The following is a 21677-nucleotide window of genomic DNA, read 5'->3' on the forward strand; positions in this document are numbered from 1 at the left end:
TTGGATATTGTTCGTTGAGACCGTAAGCTGTACCTTTAAGTTGTCTGCCTTGTTTTTGAACCAGTTCTTTGTGTTTGTAGTGTTCAAATTTTGCGATGATAGGTCGCGGTCGGTTGTTGTTTTGTTGAGAACGGATGCGATGGACACGGTGAAAGGTGATGCTTTGTATAGTTCAGCTGGTAGTTTGAGTTGTTTTGTCATGAAGTCCTTGATTAATTTTTCGGGGTCATCTGGCGTTTGATCCGGGATGCCTGTGAACACTAGATTGTCTCTCATACTGCGTGCTTGTAAGTCCAGAATGTTTTCTTTCATCGATTTGTTTTCTGTGACAACGGAGGTGAGCTGGGCGGAAAGTGTGTGAACTGAGTCCTTTAAAAAGTTATTTTCTTTAGTGAGAGTGTCTATCTGTTCTTGGCTGAACTCTAAACTTTGACGTAGTTCTTGGAATTCCTTGTGAATGACTTCTATTAATGCGATTCTTGTGTTGAGTCCGGAAAGTTTGTTTTCAATTGAGCGTAATATATCGCTTACCTCGGCACAGCAAGATGGTGAGGATGGTGTTGAATTTAAACTTGCAGGTGAATCAGTACGGGGTCTCTTGGAGATTGAAGTGGGATTACCTTTGTTATTTGGCGTGTTCATGTTGCAGCCGAGTGTGTTGTAGTGAGCGTCGATGTATTCTTCGAGTTGATCCAGGGTGAACAGTGGAGGGAAAATAGTCCAGTTGTGTTGATTTAGTCCAATTTTCAATGTGCGGAAGAAAAGAAAACGGTAGAAAAAGAAAACACTGAGGTTGTTTGTTTCTAGCAGACGGACGCCGCCACTTTACGTCTTGCACTCGGTCTCGCGGGTTCTCGCGTTACTCGGCCATGCACACCCGCCTCTCTGTGTTCAAAATTGTGTTCTTATTTATGACCAGGCACTATAAGCAAGGGTCAGAACTAAAATCTTCCCCGTAAGAGACCAACTGCACTGAGAAAAGTAAGAATCACATTAAATATGAGCAGTTTATGACAAGGTTGTCAAAATTATCACACACACACACTAGTTGTTGTTTTTTTTTTTTTTGGTTGGTTGGTTGGTTTTTGTCTGCTTACAATGTTGTTACTCCACAGAGGAGCTGGATGAAGAAGATGCCTTGCAGATCAAAGAAGACATCACTTCCCAAGTTCTGAAGATTGTCGTCATCAGCAAGGGTGCCAATGACCCCAGTCCCACTGGGGATTGTCATTGAAGGAGCAGAAGCACTTACAGATGTCTCAGATGTCCCCCAAGCATGTGCCTTCCTTATGGGTCTTGTATATGCTTTGAACCTGAGGTACTTTAAAGCCCAGCGTATACCATCTGGGTGATGTAATTTTTGTCATCAGGAGGATTCGCGGACGTCTGTACACCCTGTCCAAAGTCGTGTCAGTACAACTTTCAAAGTATACTCAACCGCGGTGCAGGTAGAATAGTGCATGCGCAAGAAACACAAGAGACAAGAGAGACAAAAGTCACAACAGTTGTGCTGCGCATGTGTCAAACTCGGCCATCCACTCTCTTCCGCGGATGAGTATGCCTTGAAAGCTGTGTGGACACGACTGCACACGAGATGCGTCCGGACGCGGAAATTGAAGTATACCCGGACCTTAAAGGGGACCTATTATGCCCCTTTTCACAAGATGTAAAATAATTCTCTGATGTCCCCAGAGTGTGTATGTGAAGTTTTAGCTCAAAATACCCAACAGAATTTTATTTACAGCACACTGTTATGAAAAACACACTGTTTTAGTGCTTCTCCTTTAAATGCTAATGAGCTGCTGGTTCACGTCACAGGGGGCGGAGCCTAAGCAGCCAGAGCTAGAACAGGGAAATATGATAATAATAAAACAGACAGTCACAGTAATGGTGTTCATTTCGACCATAAAAATGCCTACAGAGTCAGAGAATATATGCTGTATGGAGTTGGAAAAGGTATAGTTTAGTTTAATTACGATTATAACCTATTTGGCATTGCTATACACTATTAATGCAAGCCTGCTGTAGGACTCCATCTGACGATCTAATTGTCTGAATGATGACACAAAATATACTGATGAGTTTAATAAAGTTTACTGTATGTCACACAAAAGATGAAGGATCAGTTTTTCTTCAGAAAATCACTGTTAGAGCTGAGTAAACAGTATAAGAAGTGCATAAGTAACTTACATAAATTTCTGTAGAGTTGAGGGAGCATTTTCTTTGAAAACAAAATGAATCCACCTCGTCTTCACTGGCTGGCAGATTTCAAGAGTAAATAAAGAGAGCTATGTGAATGAATACATCCTGCTACAACACCTTCAACGCTTGGGAGATGCTTCGACGCTTCTCGTAAGTGCATTGCTGCAGCAATGGCTGATGTGTACAACTCGCAGTGAACTTGATCAGGGCGGGTCTAAGTTATAATGGCAGTGTCAGTCAACACTCGTGGGCGGGGCCTGTGGCTTTAGTGATGTCACTAAAGCCACATTCTGAAAACGGGTCGTTTGGAGAGACTGCTTTTGATTTATGGAGATTTTTATCACTGTAGGGTGGTTGTGTACACACACTGCCAACACACATTTATGTCCAAACACCATACAAAAGTGAATTTTGCATAATAGGTCCCCTTTAAGAAACTGAAATACACTTTTAAAGTTTTAAGAATAAGAATTCAAAATTGTTCACAGACTTTGAGAGTTCAGGTTAAATGTGCCTTCCTTTTGTGAATCATTTATTCTTTAAAGGTGCTCTAAGCAATGTCACACGTTTTTTAGGCCGAAACATTTTTTGTCACATACAGCAAACATCTCCTCACTATCTGCTAGCTGCCTGTCCCCTGAACACACTGTAAAAAAACGCGGTCTCTGTGTCACGATCCACACACAGGAAGCAAGGGAGAAGATCCAAAGATGCGGTAAGTTATTTATTGGGGGAAATCCGTACTCACAAACAGTCCAGGCAGGGGTCAAAACCAAAGAAGCAATCCAAAAACATAAAACAATACAAACTAGGCAACAAAGCAGACTCGGAAGTGGTGTGATAATAGACAAGGACTCCGTGACACATACTAAACCAGACAGGGTATATATACACACAGAACTAACAATGAAACGGAACAGCTGGGAACAATGATGACGGGAAACAGCTGAGTGCAATAAACAGTGATTGGTACAGGCAAGGATTGTGGGGAATGCAGTTCAGAATTGTGACAGACACCGTGGGGAAGGAGGACATCTAGTGGTGACCCAGGGAACATAAACCAGACACTGTGACATAACCCCCCCTCTACGGAGCGGCTACCAGACGCTCCAAGACACAATACACAACAAAACAAGAGTCCAGGAGGGAGGTGGAATGGTGGAGGATCAGGGGGAGGGATGGAGGGATGGAGGGCCAGGTCCACGGAGGGAAACGGGGACAGGGAGTGACAGTTCATCTGGCGGCCAGGGCGGAGACGACAGTCCATCTGGCGGCCAGGGCGGAGACGACAGTCCGTCAGGCGGCCAGGGCAGAGACGACTTTTCAGGTGGCCATGGCGGAGACAACCTTTCGGACGGCCACGGGGGAGACAACCTTTCGGGCGGCCACGGCAGAGAAGACCCCTCGGGCGGCCACGGCAGAGCAGACAGTCCCTCTGGCGGCCAGGGCAGAGCAGACAGTCCATCGGGCGGCCAGGGCAGAGCAGACAGTCCATCGGGCGGCCAGGGCAGAGCAGACCCCTCGGGCGGCCAGGGCGGAGACGGCCCCTCGGGCGGCCAGGGCGGAGACGGCACCACCGGCTCAGGAACTGGAACTGGCACCACCGGCTCAGGAACTGGAACTGGCACCACCGGAACTGGAACTGGCACCACCGGCTCAGGAACTGGAACTGGCACCACCGGCTCAGGAACTGGAACTGGCACCGGCACCACCGGCTCAGGAACTGGAACTGGCACCACCGGCTCAGGAACTGGCACCACCGGCTCAGGAACTGGAACAGACACCACCGGCTCAGGAACAGACACAGGCACCGGCTCAGGTTCAGGAACAGACACCACCGGCTCAGGAACAGACCCCACCGGCTCAGGTTCAGGAACAGACACCACCGGCTCAGGCTCAGGAACAGACACAGGTACCGACTCAGGAACTGGAACAGACACCACAGGCTCGGCGGCGGCCATCTTGTCCGAAGACCCAGGCTCGGCAGGCGTGACGTGAACAGGCTCGGCGGCGGCCATCTTGTCCGAAGACACAGGCTCGGCAGGCATGACGTGAACAGGCTCGGCGGCGGCCATCTTGTCCGAAGACACAGGCTCGGCAGACGTGACGTGAACAGTCTCTGCGGCGGCCATCTTGTTCGAAGACACAGGCTCGGCAGGCATGACGTGAACAGGCTCGGCGGCGGCCATCTTGTCCGAAGACACAGGCTCGGCAGACGTGACATGAACAGTCTCTGTGGGGGCCATCTTGTCCGAAGACACAGACTCGGCAAATGTGACGTGAACAGTCTCTGGATCAGCAGAAGTGATGGATCGCTGAGGTGGCGCAGGCAGTGTGAGCAGCTCGGGCGGGGCCGGCAGAGCAAGACGCCTGGTCGGTGCGGGCAGAGCAAGACGCCTGGTCGGCGCGGGGAGAGCAAGACGCCTGGGCGGCGCGGGCAGAGCAAGACACCTGGGCGGTGCGTCAGGGACGGTAGTCACCTCCGGGATGGTCTCCGTGTTATGAGCCACCGGACTCGGGACCACCGGCACTGGGACCACCGGCACTGTCACGAAGGGAGTCTTCCTTCTCCTCCTCCGTTTCAGGACCACCGGAACTGGGACCACCGGAACTGGGACCACCGGAACTGTCACGTAGAGAGTCTTCCTTCTCCTCCTCCGTTTCGGGACCACCAGACTCGGGACCACCGGACTCGGGACCACCGGAACTGGGACCACTGGACTCGGGACCACCTGAACTGGGACCACCGGCACTGTCACGAAGGGAGTCTTCCTTCTCCGTTTCAGGACCACCGGACTCGGGACCACTGGACTCGGGACCACCGGACTCAGGACCACCGGAACAGGCTCTGTGCTGGACGGAACCCGTGGCGAAAGGGGCACTGGGCTGGACATCACCAACCCAGGGTCGAAGAGGGGCCAGAGTGGAGAGTGGTGTCGGGACTCCTCTCGACCACCTCCTCTACTGCGGCCTCCACGGGTCCCGCGAAAAATGACTAGGCGGGTTCCCTCAAAACAAATCCTTCTCTCCCGCTCGGTGGCTGGGGAAGAAACACCGGAAAACATACCGCTGGATCTTTGGCGACGGAGTCCTTCTGTCACGATCCACACACAGGAAGCAAGGGAGAAGATCCAAAGATGCGGTAAGTTATTTATTGGGGGAAATCCGTACTCACAAACAGTCCAGGCAGGGGTCAAAACCAAAGAAGCAATCCAAAAACATAAAACAATACAAACTAGGCAACAAAGCAGACTCGGAAGTGGTGTGATAATAGACAAGGACTCCGTGACACATACTAAACCAGACAGGGTATATATACACACAGAACTAACAATGAAACAGGGAACAGCTGGGAACAATGATGACGGGAAACAGCTGAGTGCAATAAACAGTGATTGGTACAGGCAAGGATTGTGGGGAATGCAGTTCAGAATTGTGACAGACACCGTGGGGAAGGAGGACATCTAGTGGTGACCCAGGGAACATAAACCAGACACTGTGACACTCTGTAGACAGCCCAGGCGCCACAAACGGCAAGAAAAACAAACTGGCCCAGCCTGGACCACGAAACATAACAAACAGTGTTCCAGCCCATAACCAACAAGAATGAATTGGGGGTGGAGGTTGGGGGGTTAGTGCGCGTGCACATGAAGGGGGGTGTGGGGAGTGGAGGAGAGAAAAGCATGAAGAGGGAAGTTAGCTAGAGGAGAGATGTCCTAGACAACGACTGAGAATTTTTATATGGCCGACACACAACCAAAGAGACGACGTTCCGATGAAGAAATAGCAAAGAAGAGGGAAAAGGAGAAGGAATGCACAAAGTCACGAATTTACATCGGAAAAGCCTGTTTCAGGAAGCACGGAAGGGAGGGGGAGGTGACGGGATGAGGAGGAGGGAGGGACAATACTTCAAACGTCAACAAGAAGTGGCGTCACCCAACATCGCTTAGAGCACCTTTAAATCTGAGATACTAAAGAAAGAAATGGAATATACCTTAGAGGTTTTGGGACTGTTTCTTTAAAAGTGTTTTAAATGCACAGATTTTGTTGCTGATGAGCTCGTTTGTCGTTCCAAACCTGTACGACTTTAGTTCATTTTCAAAACATGAATAAAGATATTTTGAGTTAAAAATGACAGATTTGCGTGATAGACAGATATAGCTGACACGTATACTTTTAAGGTGGAGGGGGACAACCCCGAAGAAAACTTTTCTTGAAGAAAATCTAGCACTGAACCAACTGGGCAGTCAACTGGATTCACCAACTGGCCTGTACACCACGCAACGAAAACTCTCCATTTTAGGGCATAAATCCTCCTCGTAGAAGGAGCTCTGGAGTGCAACATGGTCTCCACTACCTCAGTAGAAAGACCTGAATCTATGAGCTGAACCCCCTCAGAGGCCAGGCCCACAGTTTCCACAGCTCCGGACGCGGGTGCAACACCGACCCTGACGCCTGGGAGAGAAGGTCCCTCCTGACCGGAATTTCCCACGGAGGACCCTCGAGGAGGGACACAATGTCTGACAGCCACACTCGGCCCGGCCAGAACGGGGCTATCAATAACAGCCGAACCCCGTCCTGGCGTACTCTCTCCAAAACTCCTGGTAGTAATGCCAGAGGGGGGAAGGCATACAGACATAGCCTCGGCCATGTCTGTACCATGGCATCCAACCCCAGGGGGGCTGGGTGCGTTAGGGAATAATACAGGCGACAGTACGTTGTCTCTCAAGATGCGAACAGATCCACCTGAGCTTGCCCGAATCGGCTCCAAAGGAGCTCCACCACCTCGGGGTGGAGTCTCCATTCCCCCAGCACCACTCCCTGTCTCGACAGAGAGTCTGCCGTCTTGTTCATATAGCCCGGAATATAAAGTGCTCGAACTGATAGCAACTTCCCCTGGGCCCAAACCAGAACTCGTTGTGCCAACTTCCAAAGTCGGCGAGATCGTAATCCCCCCTGGCGATTTATGTAAGAGACCACCGCTGTATTGTCCGTGCGAACCAACACATGGTGGCCCCTGAGGTCTGGGAGAAAGTGTCTGAGTGGCAGAAATACGGCCATCAGCTCCAGCTGGTTTATGTGCCAGGAAAGCTGATGGCCGCTCCACAGACCCTGAGCTGAGCGGCCACTCATGGTCGCCCCCCAACCGGTGAGGGAAGCATCCGTCGTTAGCGTTAAGCGACGACAAGGAGCTCCCAGCACCGGACCCTGGGACAAGAACCAAGGATCTTTTCACATAACTAAGGCACGTAGGCATCGCCGCGTGACCTTGATCATGCGAAACGGAGTTCCCCTCGGGGAGAACCCCCTGGTCTTGAGCCACCACTGTAAGGGTCTCATGTACAGCAGGCCAAAAGGAATTACGTTGGACGCTGCTGCCATCAAACCCAAAAGTCTCTGAAACTGTACTACAGTGAGTGACTGGCCTAGTCGTATCCTGCGCACGGCTTCCAGGATCGATTTTACCCTGGCAGGTGCCAAACGGGCTCTCATGGTCTTTGTGTCCCATACTACGCCCAGAAAAGTGGTATTCTGTTGTGGAACTAACACGCTTTTCTTTACATTTAGCCTTAACCCCAACGTCTTCATATGAGCTAGCACAACATCTCGATACTGAGCCGCCTGATGTTCTGACTGTGCCAGGATGAGCCGGTCGTCTATATAATTCAGCACGCGGATGCCCTGGAGTCTCAAGGGAGCCAGAGCTGCATCCACGCACTTTGTGAACGTGCGGGGTGACAGTGCTAGGCCAAACGGAAGAACCCGATACTGGTACGCTTCGCCCCCGAAAGTGAACCTGAGGAACTTCCTGTGTTGCGGAAGGATGGGGATGTGAAAGTATGCATCTTTTAGGTCTATTGTGACACACCAGTCCTCGGACCTGATCTGACACACGATCTGTTTTAACGTGAGCATTTTGAATTAGAATTTTTTGACTGCTCGATTTAGCTGGCGTAGATCTAAAATGGGGCGCAACCCTCCACCCTTCTTTGGAACTATGAAGTACGGGCTGTAAAACCCTGACTCTCTGCTGTGGGGAGGAACCCTCTCTATAGCCTCTTTTTGCAGAAGCGTCTGTACTTCTCCTTCCATCACCAGGCAACATTCTAATCTGAAAAATGAAGCCTACCCGGAAGTGCGAAAAACTGCAATACATCGAAAATCCGCTAGAGGGAGGTCCCAAAAGGGAGCAAATGTCCATAGACCCCATGTTAAAATGTCCGTTTTCACAGCATAAATTCATGTTTTTACAGGTTGGTCCCATGGACTTTTATTGTATTTTGAGGGGGATAAATTTTTTTCTAACTCGTTAGTTTAGATCGTATTTAGATATAAAATGTATGACAAATAAGGGCGTGGTTAACTTTGATTGACAGCTTGATTGACAGCTTAGGCTGCGCCAAGGAGAATGACAACATAAGAATCACCATTTTTTAACACAGTTGAAATATAATACTACTGTTTCTGTATCATGAAATGTAGTTTTAAGAGTTTTTCAGGCGAGAATGTAGTTGTTTAAAGCTCAAATCTGTGGTTTATTTAAAGATTTATGAAAATTTTATCCAGTTGTGAGATCCAGCGATGACCGGGCGCTCGGCATTCATGTACCCCGCCTGGTACAGCTTTTCCTCGGCTAGTCGTTCTGGCGTTTGCCGCGGACTCCGGCGTCTCTGTAGTGGTTAAACATGAGATATAATTCGTCTTGTCTATATCTAACGGGCGATTTTTGGTCTCGTGAATCTATAATTTGTTCCCTGGGCAATCGTTTTGGCTGTGGGGAAGTTTCATAACTTTATAAGCTATTACTTTACCATTGTATGATTAGACTAGAGCACTGATGTTTGACTGAATTGTTTGCTTTATTTGTATAGCTTCTTCTACCTTTTACTTATACTTTTATAATGGCTAATATTGATAAAAGTGAAATTTAACAAAAAGAGACTGGGTTGAGTTTTGTCATTTTAAATTTTAATACAACAAAGATGATCTGTAAAGTTGTTTACTGCAAAATCTGTTGTTTAGTACAAATGCACATATTGCCTGGACCATTTTAAAATGTTTAATATTTTTATAATATATTTAAAACGAAAAGAGGCAGGTTTGTGTTTTATATTTAGTTTTTTTATAAATAGGCAAACGTTATGTGCAGTGAATATAATCAATACGCGTTGCCTGAACCACATTTGTGTGGCTATAATGTTTAAGATTTCTTTAAATGAAAACGAAAAGAGTTAGTATGGTGTTTTATAACATATTTCGTTGCCTAAAATATACACAGAGATAACCTGAGTAGCAGAGCGAGCTGAGTGACGCGCACTGCGTCAGAAGGTGGGCGGGGTTAGGATTTCCCAAGATTTTCCAAGATGGCGCCGCCCATGCCCCCCATAAACAGCTTCAAAACCGTTCTTCAGAAAGTCTATGGGTGACGTCACAGACGCTTTGTCCATATTTTTAACAGTCTATGGTACTACCCCGTTGAACCTGGGCGGGCGTGACCCGAACTGAATTCTGTACCCTTTTTTTACTGTTCGCAGGACCCAGTCTGAGACATTTGGCAGAAGTTTCCACGCTGCCAGATAATCTACTAAGGGAACCAGCCTCTTGAGGCTGGCCTCTGATGTTATTTGAGCGGCCAGCTCGGTGTCCTGAAACGGCGCACCGGCAGGAAGCAACCGAACTGACCCACTTCGAACCCTCCTCGGAGGGTGCGAGCTTCCCCACGCCACTACGTTTCCGGGCGGACATGGAGATTTGAACTCGCTGAGGACCGCTGCGCCCTGAAGCACCAGAGGTGGCAGGGTTGGCAACACGGCCCCCTGATGGCACCGAGAGGAGGCGAGTGCCTCGACACACCGCTTCCCCTCGGAGGGGCTGCCATCAGAAGAACTTCTTCGCCGAGGCCTTCCTGGAGATAATCACAGTCCTCATATTCTGCTTTACCTCGGGAAGACCTCGGCTGAGCGCGTTGTCCCGACCCCCAGTCTCTCTGTGGGGGAGCACGGGCAGCCACGCTCACTTTTTGCTCGGCTCTATGAGAGGAGGGTGTACTCGACTGGGGCTGCTCCCGCCCAGCAGCCCCAGAGACATACATTTTTCGGGGGAGAAATTTTTGGAAAGCCGCTGCCTGCTTTTTTGCTTCTTGAAACCTATCGACGACTGAGTTTACTGAGTCGCCAAAAAGGCCGGCAGGGGAGACAGGAGCATCTAACAAGAATTTTTTATCTCTTTCCTTGATGTCAGATAAATTCAACCAAAGATGCCCTCTCCCTGGTGGCCCGAAGAGACAAATCAGCTGCCCTCCTGATCTCCCCTATTGTTTCTCTCCCTACTTCTTCACACTCATCATCTATGTCTTTTAGCAGGTCCGCCTGATATGCCTGTAAGACCGCCATAGTATGTAAACTGGCAGCCGCCTGACCTGCTGCCGAGTATGCCCTACCCACTAAAACCGATGTTGTTTTTACTGGCTTAGTGGGCAGCTGCGGGGCTTTCAGCGACGATGATGCAGACTCAGGGGAGAGATAGCTCGCAAGCGTCTCTTCCACCTGAGGCATCGCCGCATAACCATGTTCTTTTAAACCCATTATATTTGAGTATTCAGATGTTGCTGGGTTAAATACTCTAAATGATACCGGTCTAATCCATGACTTCGACACCTCAGTGTGGAGGTCAGGAAAGAACGGTAAGCCCCGCTTTGGAGGTTGTGATCTGGATGGCAGAAAGTGTTCATCTAATTTGCTTTTTGACTGACGGGCTTCCTGCTCATCAGCTGGCCAATCTAAATTTAATCTAGCAACAGCGCGAGTGACAACCTCCAAAAGCTCCTCTTGTGTGTGTGTGCGTGGTTGTGGTGGTGAAAAACTTTCATTTTCATCTATTTCCAGGGTTACAACATCCAGTTCCTTGGAACTGGACTGTTGCTGCCCCTGCACTTCAGCGCGAGCAGAAGAAACCGCCGCGCGTGCTTCTGACTCGTGAACTGAAGTGTCAGATCCAACGGGTAAAGGAAGAGATAGGGGATCTCCCGTCTCTAGCCCCGCCGTTAGATCCATCTGCGAACCCCAGGACGCGCGCCTCCGCCGTGCCTCGGCAGCAGCGGGACCCGAGCAAAGAGTGCTCGGTGGGACCGGAGAGTTTTCATTGCCAGCCTCTCACAATGCTCGCAGGCAGCCCCCTCGAGAGCTGACTGAGCATGCTCCGGTCCCAAACACATCACACAAAGCTTGTGTGTATCCCCAACTGTGAGAAAACGAGGGCAGGGAGTAACACACTGCTTAAACTGCTGCTTGCTCATTTTTATATATATTTATATTGAGAGACAAACACACATCAAATAGACAGAACGATTTCACATAGAGCGCTTGTGAAGACACAGAAGCTGACATTGTTTGGTTCAGGGGTGCTTCATAGTTTCCTGGTCAATGACGTCACCCGCCTATGACGTCTCGTCACGCCATTGGACTGATTTCACGAGTGCTTCATGACGCAATCACGCAGGGGCGTTCCCGCAGCGCTTGACGCAGCGCGAGTTCCCTTGAAAGGGAACCGCTAATTACTTAATGTCGCCACAAGGGGTCACCAAACAATTATTAAATGATCAAAACAGTAATTTTGGTGAAATAGTAAACAATTTTTTTAACCCTGTTGCATCAATAGTTGCCTTGGTTTTAGTGTGTAAAACGGGCACAGTAAGTTTTACAGTGCAGAAACACTTCCGAGAGAGCTTTTCAAAGGGATGTTCAGAACCTCCCCACTTATCCTAAAGGAAATACTTCTTTTTCAAATCTATCAAGATTTGCTATGATTTCTGTAACATTTAGGGCAGTGACTATTTATACTGAGTGCAAATAGCTTATCTTGTTGGCAAAGGCTATTTTTACCTCCTCAGCCCATCATTTCAGTAGCATGTATTTAAATTGAATTAGGCCATCTAATTTGTAACTTTCTTAATATAAGAATGGGGTAGGAGTTTATAAGATTTTTTTTCTTCATCCTACTCCTGTTCTTCTTGTCATGGAATGTGTGTTTGTTGGATTGTTGGATTTCGTGTTGTATTACCATGAAAAGAGAATAAATAAATGAAATGAAATGAAATGAAATGAAATGAAATGAAATGAAATGAAATGAAAAATGAAATGTATTAGTAGCATATTACACCTACTAACATATTCAACTATTAAACTACAGATATTATATCTAATGCTGGGTACACACCAAAAGATTTTTTACATCTTATAAGATTTTCAAAATGTGATTTAACCGTTTTGCTCCTATAGTGTGTGGTGTGCCATGATGTGACAAAGACCGTAGATTTTCAACCAGAGTCTCGACTGTGAACACAGGAAATCTCGCAAAATCTTGCGAGACCTCAGAATAAGCATGGCGGACGATATGCAGGAAGAAACTGCGATGATAGTGTCTGTAAAGGTTTTACACAACACGTTGTTTAAACATTTGTGCTGTTGCCACAAATCAACAAGCTGATCCTCCATCTCTGCTGTCCACATCAATTTCACTTTGTGCTGCGCCATGACTGCGTTTGTTATGCTTCCATATCACTCTTCCCCCATAAAAACTCAGCTGCCACCATCTTGTTAGTGACTGTATTCAAAATGACCTTTGAGGACTTTACTGTTACCGCCTTGTTGCAAGGCTGATTGTTTTGTACTTTTTTTTTCTTAACAGAAGTTTTAAAATAATTTACAGAAAGAATAAAAAATAATTTCAACTCAAATCTATGTTTCATGCAAACATAGTTATTTATTTGATAAGTAGCCAACTAATAAGTGGGATAATTGTGACAGTGACGGGACATCACCAAGTTTATTTTGTAAAAATGACCAGTTTACAATGCATTTTTCTTACATTTTAAATTATTTCTATGGAATAACATGCATTGGTGGATTGTGCATATGGGATGTGAGTGATTCATAATATTATTTGCTGGTAGACTTTAGCTGCAAACAATAAGGCTGAAAGTTTCATATCAGAGTTACAGAGGACTGAGCAAATAACAGGACTACCATCCCAATTCTGCTGTGCCACCCTTGAGCTCTTCGTACAGAAGACGCTGAACTACATGCAGGGGGATTTTCCCATACCCCTAATTTCTTTGAAAGACACTAATCACAATTGACATTGCTTTCAGACCTCACTTGTAGTTTTGTTAGCAACCAGAAGGTGGCGCACAGGTCATGTTTAGGAGCATGTTACACATGTAATCTCAGCACTGCAATCTGAAAGTGTGAGCTTTAGCTTTTGAATTTAACCACATTGACAACAATAACACATTGACAGAGATCATGAGATAAAGGACCGACCAGCTATACATGGATGGAGGCTATTACAAAAGTCTGATTTGTCTCAAGATGCACACCTGGCTTAATCCTGGCTTAATCTAAGCCTTGTCTGTGAAACCAGGCGATAACACTTCATCTGTGCATACAGGGCTTAGAGTACAATTAAAAATTTTATTTGCCAGTATTTTCACAAGCACAAGCATATTGTCATCTTTGTGGGGACAAATTGGACAAACAACATTTAATGTGTCACAGAAATCCACGTTTTCATAAAACACATGATCAGTGAACTTAAAATGACACCACAGCAGAGAAAGTTTAACCTTCATCCTTCTCTGTAACACATCTTTCCCTTGCGGGTCAAAATGACCTGAAGCCCTAAAATTATACTTAATTTTTTTTTTGTCCAGAAAGCTTATTTTATATAATTTTGATCATATTTTTACATTTTTAATGCATTTTTTTGAGATTTTTTTATTTTATTTACCTTTAAATGACTAGATTTGATCAATAAATAATAAATGAATAGTAATTTAAGCACATTCCTCACATTCGTTCAACTTAAATTCAAAATAACTCACAATTTCATGCATAACCCTTTTAATTCAGCTCAAAATATCTTACATTGGGTTTCTTTGCCGACCTCTTGTGGAAAAAATAATAATATAACATGATGTTTCATGACTCTATCCACTAGGCCTTATAGCTCTATATGGAGCAAATGAGCTTTTCTGCTGGGTCCTAATGTCAGTTTTTCTTCACTATGCATTCAGATACACATGTAGACATTACAAAATATATATATATATATATATATATATATATATATATATATATATATATATATATATTTTTTTTTTTTTTTTTTTTTTTTTTTTTTTTTTTTTTTTGGCAAAGTTTTAGCATTTTTAGTTTGAATTTTGAGCATTTTTAGGTTTTTCTATGTGTCCTGAAGCATTCCTCGCATTCCATTCATTCCTAAGGGGGTCAAATTGATCCGCAAGGGAAGGAATTGTTACTTTTTTAAATTTCAACCACAAAACTCCTCGAATCCATTAAAAAAGTGTTTTTGTATATTCGTGGTTCAAGTGCAATAAAAGTCCTTGGGTCTTGGACCCTCTGATGAACACTCAATATTTTTAAAAAATTTAAAAAATGATTTGAAATGAAAGGAAGTTAGTGAGCGTTCCATCAGTTGTCCCAAATCAGCTTTCCCTCACACTGACTCTAGGCTATCCAAATAGTTGAGCTATAGTATATGACCGGATACAAACTGTTTTTCACAAGAATTAATTCCAAAGCTGAATTACAAAAAGTGAACAGTTGAGTTGTTTCTGCAGTTCTGCGGTCAGTTTTTCTTTGCAACCTATTTTTTTAATGACATGATTGTCATCTTGATTTGAGGCAGACCTGGTCTAACCTGTTTGACAAGTTTAGTGAGGCAGTTTAATCAGTGCTTGAAGTTCCCTCATATAAACCTAACCAACCCACACTAGCCCTCTCTGTCTGCCCAAACAAAGTCCCCTCATCGCCTCAGTATTTTTGCATTTTTCCCCTTTCTCATTCTTTTAAGAACATGTTTGATACTTTCTGCCTCCTTTATCTCCCCCTTCTCTGTCTGTATATTTGTGTGTGTGTGTGTGTGTGTGTGTGTGTGTGTGTGTGTGTGTCTGTGAGAGAGAGAGAGAGAGAGAGAGAGAGACAGAGAGAGAGAGAGAGAGAGAGAGAGAGAGAGAGAGAGAGAGAGAGAGAGAGAGAGAGAGAGAGAGAGTGCATGTGTGTGTCAGAGAGAGAGAGAGAGAGAGAGAGAGAGAGAGAGAGAGAGAGAGAGAGCTTGATTCCTTGGTTTCTTTTGAAAAGCAAGGACACAATGGGGTCTTTCTCAGATGGGTTCTGTCTCCATTAAAGACCCTGGGAACACTGCACGGACCCCTCAACCTCCTCTTAAAGGGCCAGAGAACTCTCCATCCAAAACAACCTGAGAGCGCAACAACAATCCCATGCGTTTTCATGGGAAAAAGTAGGAATCAATTATTCATGAAGGATGCGTGAAGCCCACCTATCTTACACTCTCCCTGAGTTCGCCCAAACAAACTTCACCCATATTTATTATCTTTCCCAAGCCCTGTATGAACATGCTGTACTCTCTCACCCGCAGACATAACCATGAGAGCGACATAACAAACTAGAAAACAAGAGATTATACACACAGAGACACACAAAGTAGCGTGTGTCTATTTTTATACTCAATGTGACTGAAGTTTAAATGTCCTCACTTGAGCAAAGATCATCAAAACATCATATTCTTAAAGTGATTCATGAATTTTTGGAATATTTTCTCTAGATTGAACAGGTTTTACACAAATATACACAACCAGTTACAAGATTAGATGATGTATTATTATTAGTCAAGTCAAGTGTGCAAGTCAAGTCACATATAGCGCTTTTTACAATACTGACTGTTTCAAAGCAGCTTTACAGTGATAACAGGAAAATAATGCAACAAAGTTTGTTTCGGGTGTACAGCAGATCTAGATCAAAAGATCAGATACTGTCTAACACATTTGAGTACTATTAAAATCATTAAAACTATAAAATAACTCATGTGGGATTTACATAGTGTTAATTTGCCTAGAGTATGGACTATCTTTCAGCCAAACTTTAACTTTAGTCATTACATAAAACGACTCACCCTTAGACAATCTCAGTCAGATTTAAAGCAAGCATGTTCTATCTATATTTAGTGTGTCCTTGGGTTTAGTCGAGTCTGCTATAGGTGAAGGGGGTTGTTGTGTATTGGAGCACTGAGAGGGAGGGCGAGATGGAGGAGGAGGAGGAGGAGAAAGAATGGACAAAAGTTGAGTGGAGGAATGTGAGTTTGTCTGAAGGGGAATAAAGGCGTCCTGATGGGAGAGAGTTTTGGAGGCAAAGGGAAATTCTGACACAAATACGCGTCGTGATTCCAAAAATAACAACTCTGACTGGCTGGAAAACTCTGGAGCGCTTTTTTGGTTTTGGCTTCTCGCGCTTCAATAGCTCACTTCACGTTCAGGATTACTAAATCTTTTTTAGCTTTAAAAAAAAAAAAAAAAAAAAAAAAAACGAAATAAAAGAAGTTAACGCTGCTTTTGGAAACAGATTTTGATGACAATTTTGGGGACGACCTGACAGCTTCTATTTTGAACTTGAGGATTCGAGTTTTCCTCTGTTTTTTCTTCTGAAACTTTTTGAAGTTGAATAAGGAATCTGCCAGAATCGCTCATCTGTGGGAAGTTGAAGCGCTGGAGCGCTGGAGCGATGCGATGATGATGATGCGATCTAAGTCCACCGTCACTGAGTCCCACACGACACCGAACCCGAACACGAAACCAGACAAAAGAATGACCGGGTCGAACCTTTTCACTCTGTTACTCTTGCTAGTGTTGCGCCTCGGGTCCGCGGAGCATGTGTCAGGTACGAGATTTGTGGATTCAAAACTTTTCAAATCAATGCATTAACGTTTGAAAGGTTTCCTGAGCTTCACCCTGATTTAATATTAGTAGGATAATCGTAAAACAGTTGTCTGAAAAATTATTCGGACACTATTGGCTAGTTAGTCTTTAAACATGTTTGAATGTCATTGAATTAGAAAACAAGAGTTAAGGATGAAGGTAAAGTATTGTGAGGCTTTTTATTTGAACATGTTCGTAGTTAAATGTAAACTACATGTCTACATATGTGGTTACTTTGCAGTGTAACTGTGAACTTGAGGGGAACGTTTTATACTCACTACAAATCGCCAAAGGAAAATGCAAATAATTGCAATTCAGACAAATGAATACAGTTTTAAGAAAATATATTGTGACTAAAGTGTCCAAAAACTTTTTGGGGCCTGTATAGCATCTTTTAGATCCCATATGTCATGTCATTGATGACAGTAATAAATAAACAGTGAAAGATGCTTGACAACATAGGCATGTTCACTCTGAACTCATGTATGGACTTTGCTCTATTTATGTCACACCGGTTTTGCTCAGTGGCTAGTTTTAGAAGTTTGTGTGATATTATTATAATTATTTCAATTTTCAAAACAATTGGTCTGTTTTCATCTGACAGAGCAAAGCTAAATCCTACATTGAAGGAGGGACCTGAGGTATATCTTGAGACAAGAATATCTTATAGACTTGAGGGTGGGCTCTTTTGACTTAGTAAGGTTCGTAAGAAACCACCCCCTAACAACACCCTAACAATAACATTGCATGACCTTAGCAACTAGCCATCCTAGCAACCACACTGCGTCATGTGTGACTTTTGCAACCAAGCATCATTTACATTTTCCTCAGGATACGTAAAAGTTGTTTGTAACACTGTCTTGCACAAGATAATGGGTTTGAGTGTTTATCAGATACAAACTTAAAGTTGTTTCAAGTTGTCAATGAGTGGCCCTTATGTGTGCTGTCAAATTGAGCGAAGAATCTGAGTCTGGTAGAGCGGACACTTGTCAGACTCTCCCATCAAATCTCCCAGACTGTGAAGACAGGCAGCCTAAACATGCAGCGTGGATAATGTGGGGAAGTGGGGACCGGTGAGGGATTTCAGAAAGAATGTGACTCATGGGCCATGCTGAATCAGACAGGGAAAATGATGGATTGGGTTTGGGGCAAAGGGACGGATGAGGGGATGAATTGAATGAAGAATGGAATAAAAATCCACGGGAGGAGACACAAGTGTTTGGTGGACAAGTGAAAACATAAAGGAAGAAAGAAAAAGAGATTTGTGTTAGACTGGGCCGTAATGGAGAGGGGTGCTCTCCTGCAGGTTAGTAGTTGTCTTTGACAGGTTTTTACTGATGAGAGAAACACCATGACATTTTACAAGAATGTACAATATAGTGTTATGGAGGAAGTGCTATAATGAAAAATGCAAGTCAAAATGAAATCAAAATTGGCCCTATTTTTTTGCTTATTGCATTAATTTAGTCAACTTTTAGGAGTACACTGTATATAGATTACATATAGTTGGCCTTAAACCTAACAGATATGTCATGGACTAAAAGATAAAATTTTGACAAACTGAACTGATCATTGCAGAACGTCTCGGTTACATATGTAACCCTCGTTCCCTGAGTAGGGAACGGAGACGTTACGTCGGATGATGACGAATGGGGTTTCGCTTAGAAAGCCTGTCATCTTCGAGTATATAAAACGAGCCAATGGCAATGAAATGCCATGGGTCTGCGGAATTTGCATAGCGTAACTCCGCCCTACCCTGGGGGTATATAAGGAAGTGCGCTAGCAACATGCAGATATGTCTTCGCTGAGGAGCCGAGACTGAACTCAGGCGTTCCAGCGGTACAGCGGAAGTGGCAGGGAGACGTAACGTCTCCGTTCCCTACTCAGGGAACGAGGGTTACATACGTAACCGAGACGTTCCCCTTCGTAGTCACTCTGAGTTATGTCGGATGACGACGAATGGGGTTCCCAGTGTAATCACGCCACCTCTCGACTGTCTTCCAGTGCCCTGCGTAAGTCTGAGCTCCCTGTCGTGAGACTAGCATGGACGAAGGAGTCCTACTTAACACAGGGATACTAAGGTACACTGGGAAGCATATCTCAGTGGAAATATGCAATTATGCCCAGCCCGAAGGGGGGGACTTGAAATACACATATGACCCCGGGGGGCTGCATATGGAGTATCACTGGGGTGTCCAGCCGCAGGTGGAATATTTCAACCCCAGGGGTGGCAAGGTGGCTTGCCAAGGGAAAGACACATGCTCAGAGAGGCTTACAGTGGAATACACATGTGGGGGTCACCCAGAGGGGGAACCATGCACATGGAAGCACCTAGCCAAGCGCGAAAGCTGCCAGTGGCATAACTCTGGCGTTGACGTCGTCAGTGCTGGAGGAGACTCAGGGCTTATTAGGCTCACCTGAGAAGAATATCGCACGTATCCCATCCGTGGAGAGGAATGGCGAGCAAGCGAAGACACCTGAGCAGAATCTCTTACAGGCTAGTTGAAGCGAGTACATGAGAAGAAACTGGCTCCACTCGGAGATTGTAGAATCTCGCGAATGTGTTAGGTGTCGCCCAGCCTGCAGCTCTGCAGATGTCTGTTAGCGAGGCGCCATGCGCTAGAGCCCAAGAGGATGCCACACTCCGAGTGGAGTGGGCCGTCACACCAAGGGGGCATGGTCGACCTTGCTGCTGGTATGCCAAAGCAATGGCGTCCACTATCCAGTGAGACAACCTTTGCTTGGAGAGAGCCTTTCCCTTCAGCTTCCCACCATGACAGACAAAGAGCTGATCTGAGGTCCTGAAAAACGCGTTCTGTCTACGTAAGTACGGAGTGCACGTACTGGACAGAGCAGTGCCAAGGCTGGGTCTGCCTCCTCCAAGGGCAGCACTTGCAGGTTCACCACCTGATCTCGAAAGGGAGTGGTGGGAACCTTGGGCACATATCCAGGCCGGGGTCTCAGGATCACGTGAGAGTTAGCCGGTCCGAATTCCAGGCACGCTTCGTCAACCGAAAATGCCTGCAGGTCCCCTACCCTCTTGATGGAGGCCAATGCAACCAGGAGCGCTGTCTTCATTGACAGGAACTTAAGCTCCACTGATTGCAGAGGCTCAAAGGGAGCACTCTGCAGGGCAGTTAAAACCACTGAGAGGTCCCAAGAGGGAACGAGAGGAGGGCGAGAAGGATTCAGTCTTCTCACTCCTCTCAGGAACCTGATTATCAGGTCATGCTTTCCCAGAGACTTACCATCAACTGCGTCGTGATGTGCGGCAATGGCGGCAACATACACTTTCAGGGTGGAGGGAGACAGCCTTCGCTCCAAGCCTTCTTGCAGGAAGGAAAGCACGACACTGATCGGGCATTTCGTGGGTTCTTGATGTTTAGAAGAACACCAGTTGACGAAGAGGTTCCACTTCAATGCATAGACATGTCTCGTGGACAATGCTCTAGCGGAAGTGATGGTAGCCACCACCGCTGGTGGTAGGGTACTCAAACCTGCCTCGTCCCGTCCAGGAGCCACACGTGGAGGTTCCAAAGATCGGGACGAGGGTGCCATAGGGTGCCCCGTCCCTGAGAAAGAAGGTCTTTCCTCAGAGGAATTGGCCAGGGAGGTGCTGTCGCGAGGAGTATAAGTTCTGGAAACCAGGTGCGGTTGGGCCAATACGGGGCAACCAAAATCACCTGCTCCTCGTCCTCCCTGATCTTGCGCAAAGTCTGCGCAAGAAGGCTCACTGGGGGAAATGCATACCTGCGGAGGCCCCGCGGCCAGCTGTGCGCCAGTGCATCCGTGTCGAGCGTGCCCTCGGTCAGGGAAAAAAACAGGTCGCAATGGGACGAGTCGTGGGAGGCAAACAGATCTACCTGTGCGTCCCCGAACTGATCCCAAATCAGCTGAACCGTCTGGAGATGGAGTCTCCATTCTCCAGCGAGAGGCCGAAGCCGAGACAGCTTGTCGGCCGCCTAGTTCAGGTCTCCCGGGATATAAATGGCTCGAAGCAACCTCAGATGCTTCTGACTCCATATGAGGAGGTGGCGGGCGAGTTGCGACATACGGCAGGAGCGTAGACCACCTTGACGGTTGATGTACGCTACTGTGGCGGTATTGTCTGATCGGACTAGTACGTGTTGACCCTTGAGCAACGCATGGAAGCGGTGCAGGGCAAGGCGTACAGCCAGCAACTCGAGGCAATTGACATGCCAGAGGCGCTGGGGTCCTGTCCAGGAGCCCGCGGCAGCATGTCCATTGCACATGGCGCCCTAACCCGTGGTGGAGGCATCTGTCGATACAACAACATGCCTGGAAACTCGTTCTAAGGGAACTCCGGCCCGTAGAAAATTGAGGTTTGACCACGGGGAGAAGGTCTGACGGCAGGTCGGAGTCACTGGGACTTGGAGCGTGCCGTGTTGCCATGCCCACCTCGGGACTCGATTGCGAAGCCAAAGCTGAAGCGGTCTCATATGAAGCAATCCGAGTGGCGTTACTGCGGCTGCGGATGCCATATGCCCCAGGAGCCTCTGAAAAAGTTTCAGTGGAACCGCACTCTTGCCCTCGAATTGACGAAGGCAAGTCAGCAGTGACTGCGCGCGCGCTCGCTCGCAAGCTGCGTGCACATGGCGACCGAGTCGATCTCCATACCGAGAAAAGAGATCCTCTGCACGGGGCAGAGTTTGCTTTTCTCCCA

At 46.4% G+C, this 21677-nt stretch overlaps 1 protein-coding gene across 1 annotated transcript in view; it reads left to right on the forward strand.

Annotated features, from left to right (window-relative positions):
- The first annotated feature begins 16234 nt into the window (after nucleotides 1-16234).
- axl (AXL receptor tyrosine kinase) overlaps nucleotides 16235-21677 on the forward strand; it is a 53102-nt gene continuing 47659 nt past the window's right edge. The window contains exon 1 of the mRNA XM_084126238.1: nucleotides 16235-16955. Coding sequence (XP_083982364.1) covers nucleotides 16805-16955 — 151 coding nt within the window. The 5' untranslated portion in view covers nucleotides 16235-16804. The remainder of the gene's footprint in view (nucleotides 16956-21677) is intronic.

The sequence above is a fragment of the Abramis brama genome (genome assembly GCF_963993115.1).
Source record: "Abramis brama genome assembly, chromosome: 10".
NCBI classification, from domain to species: domain Eukaryota; kingdom Metazoa; phylum Chordata; class Actinopteri; order Cypriniformes; family Leuciscidae; genus Abramis; species Abramis brama.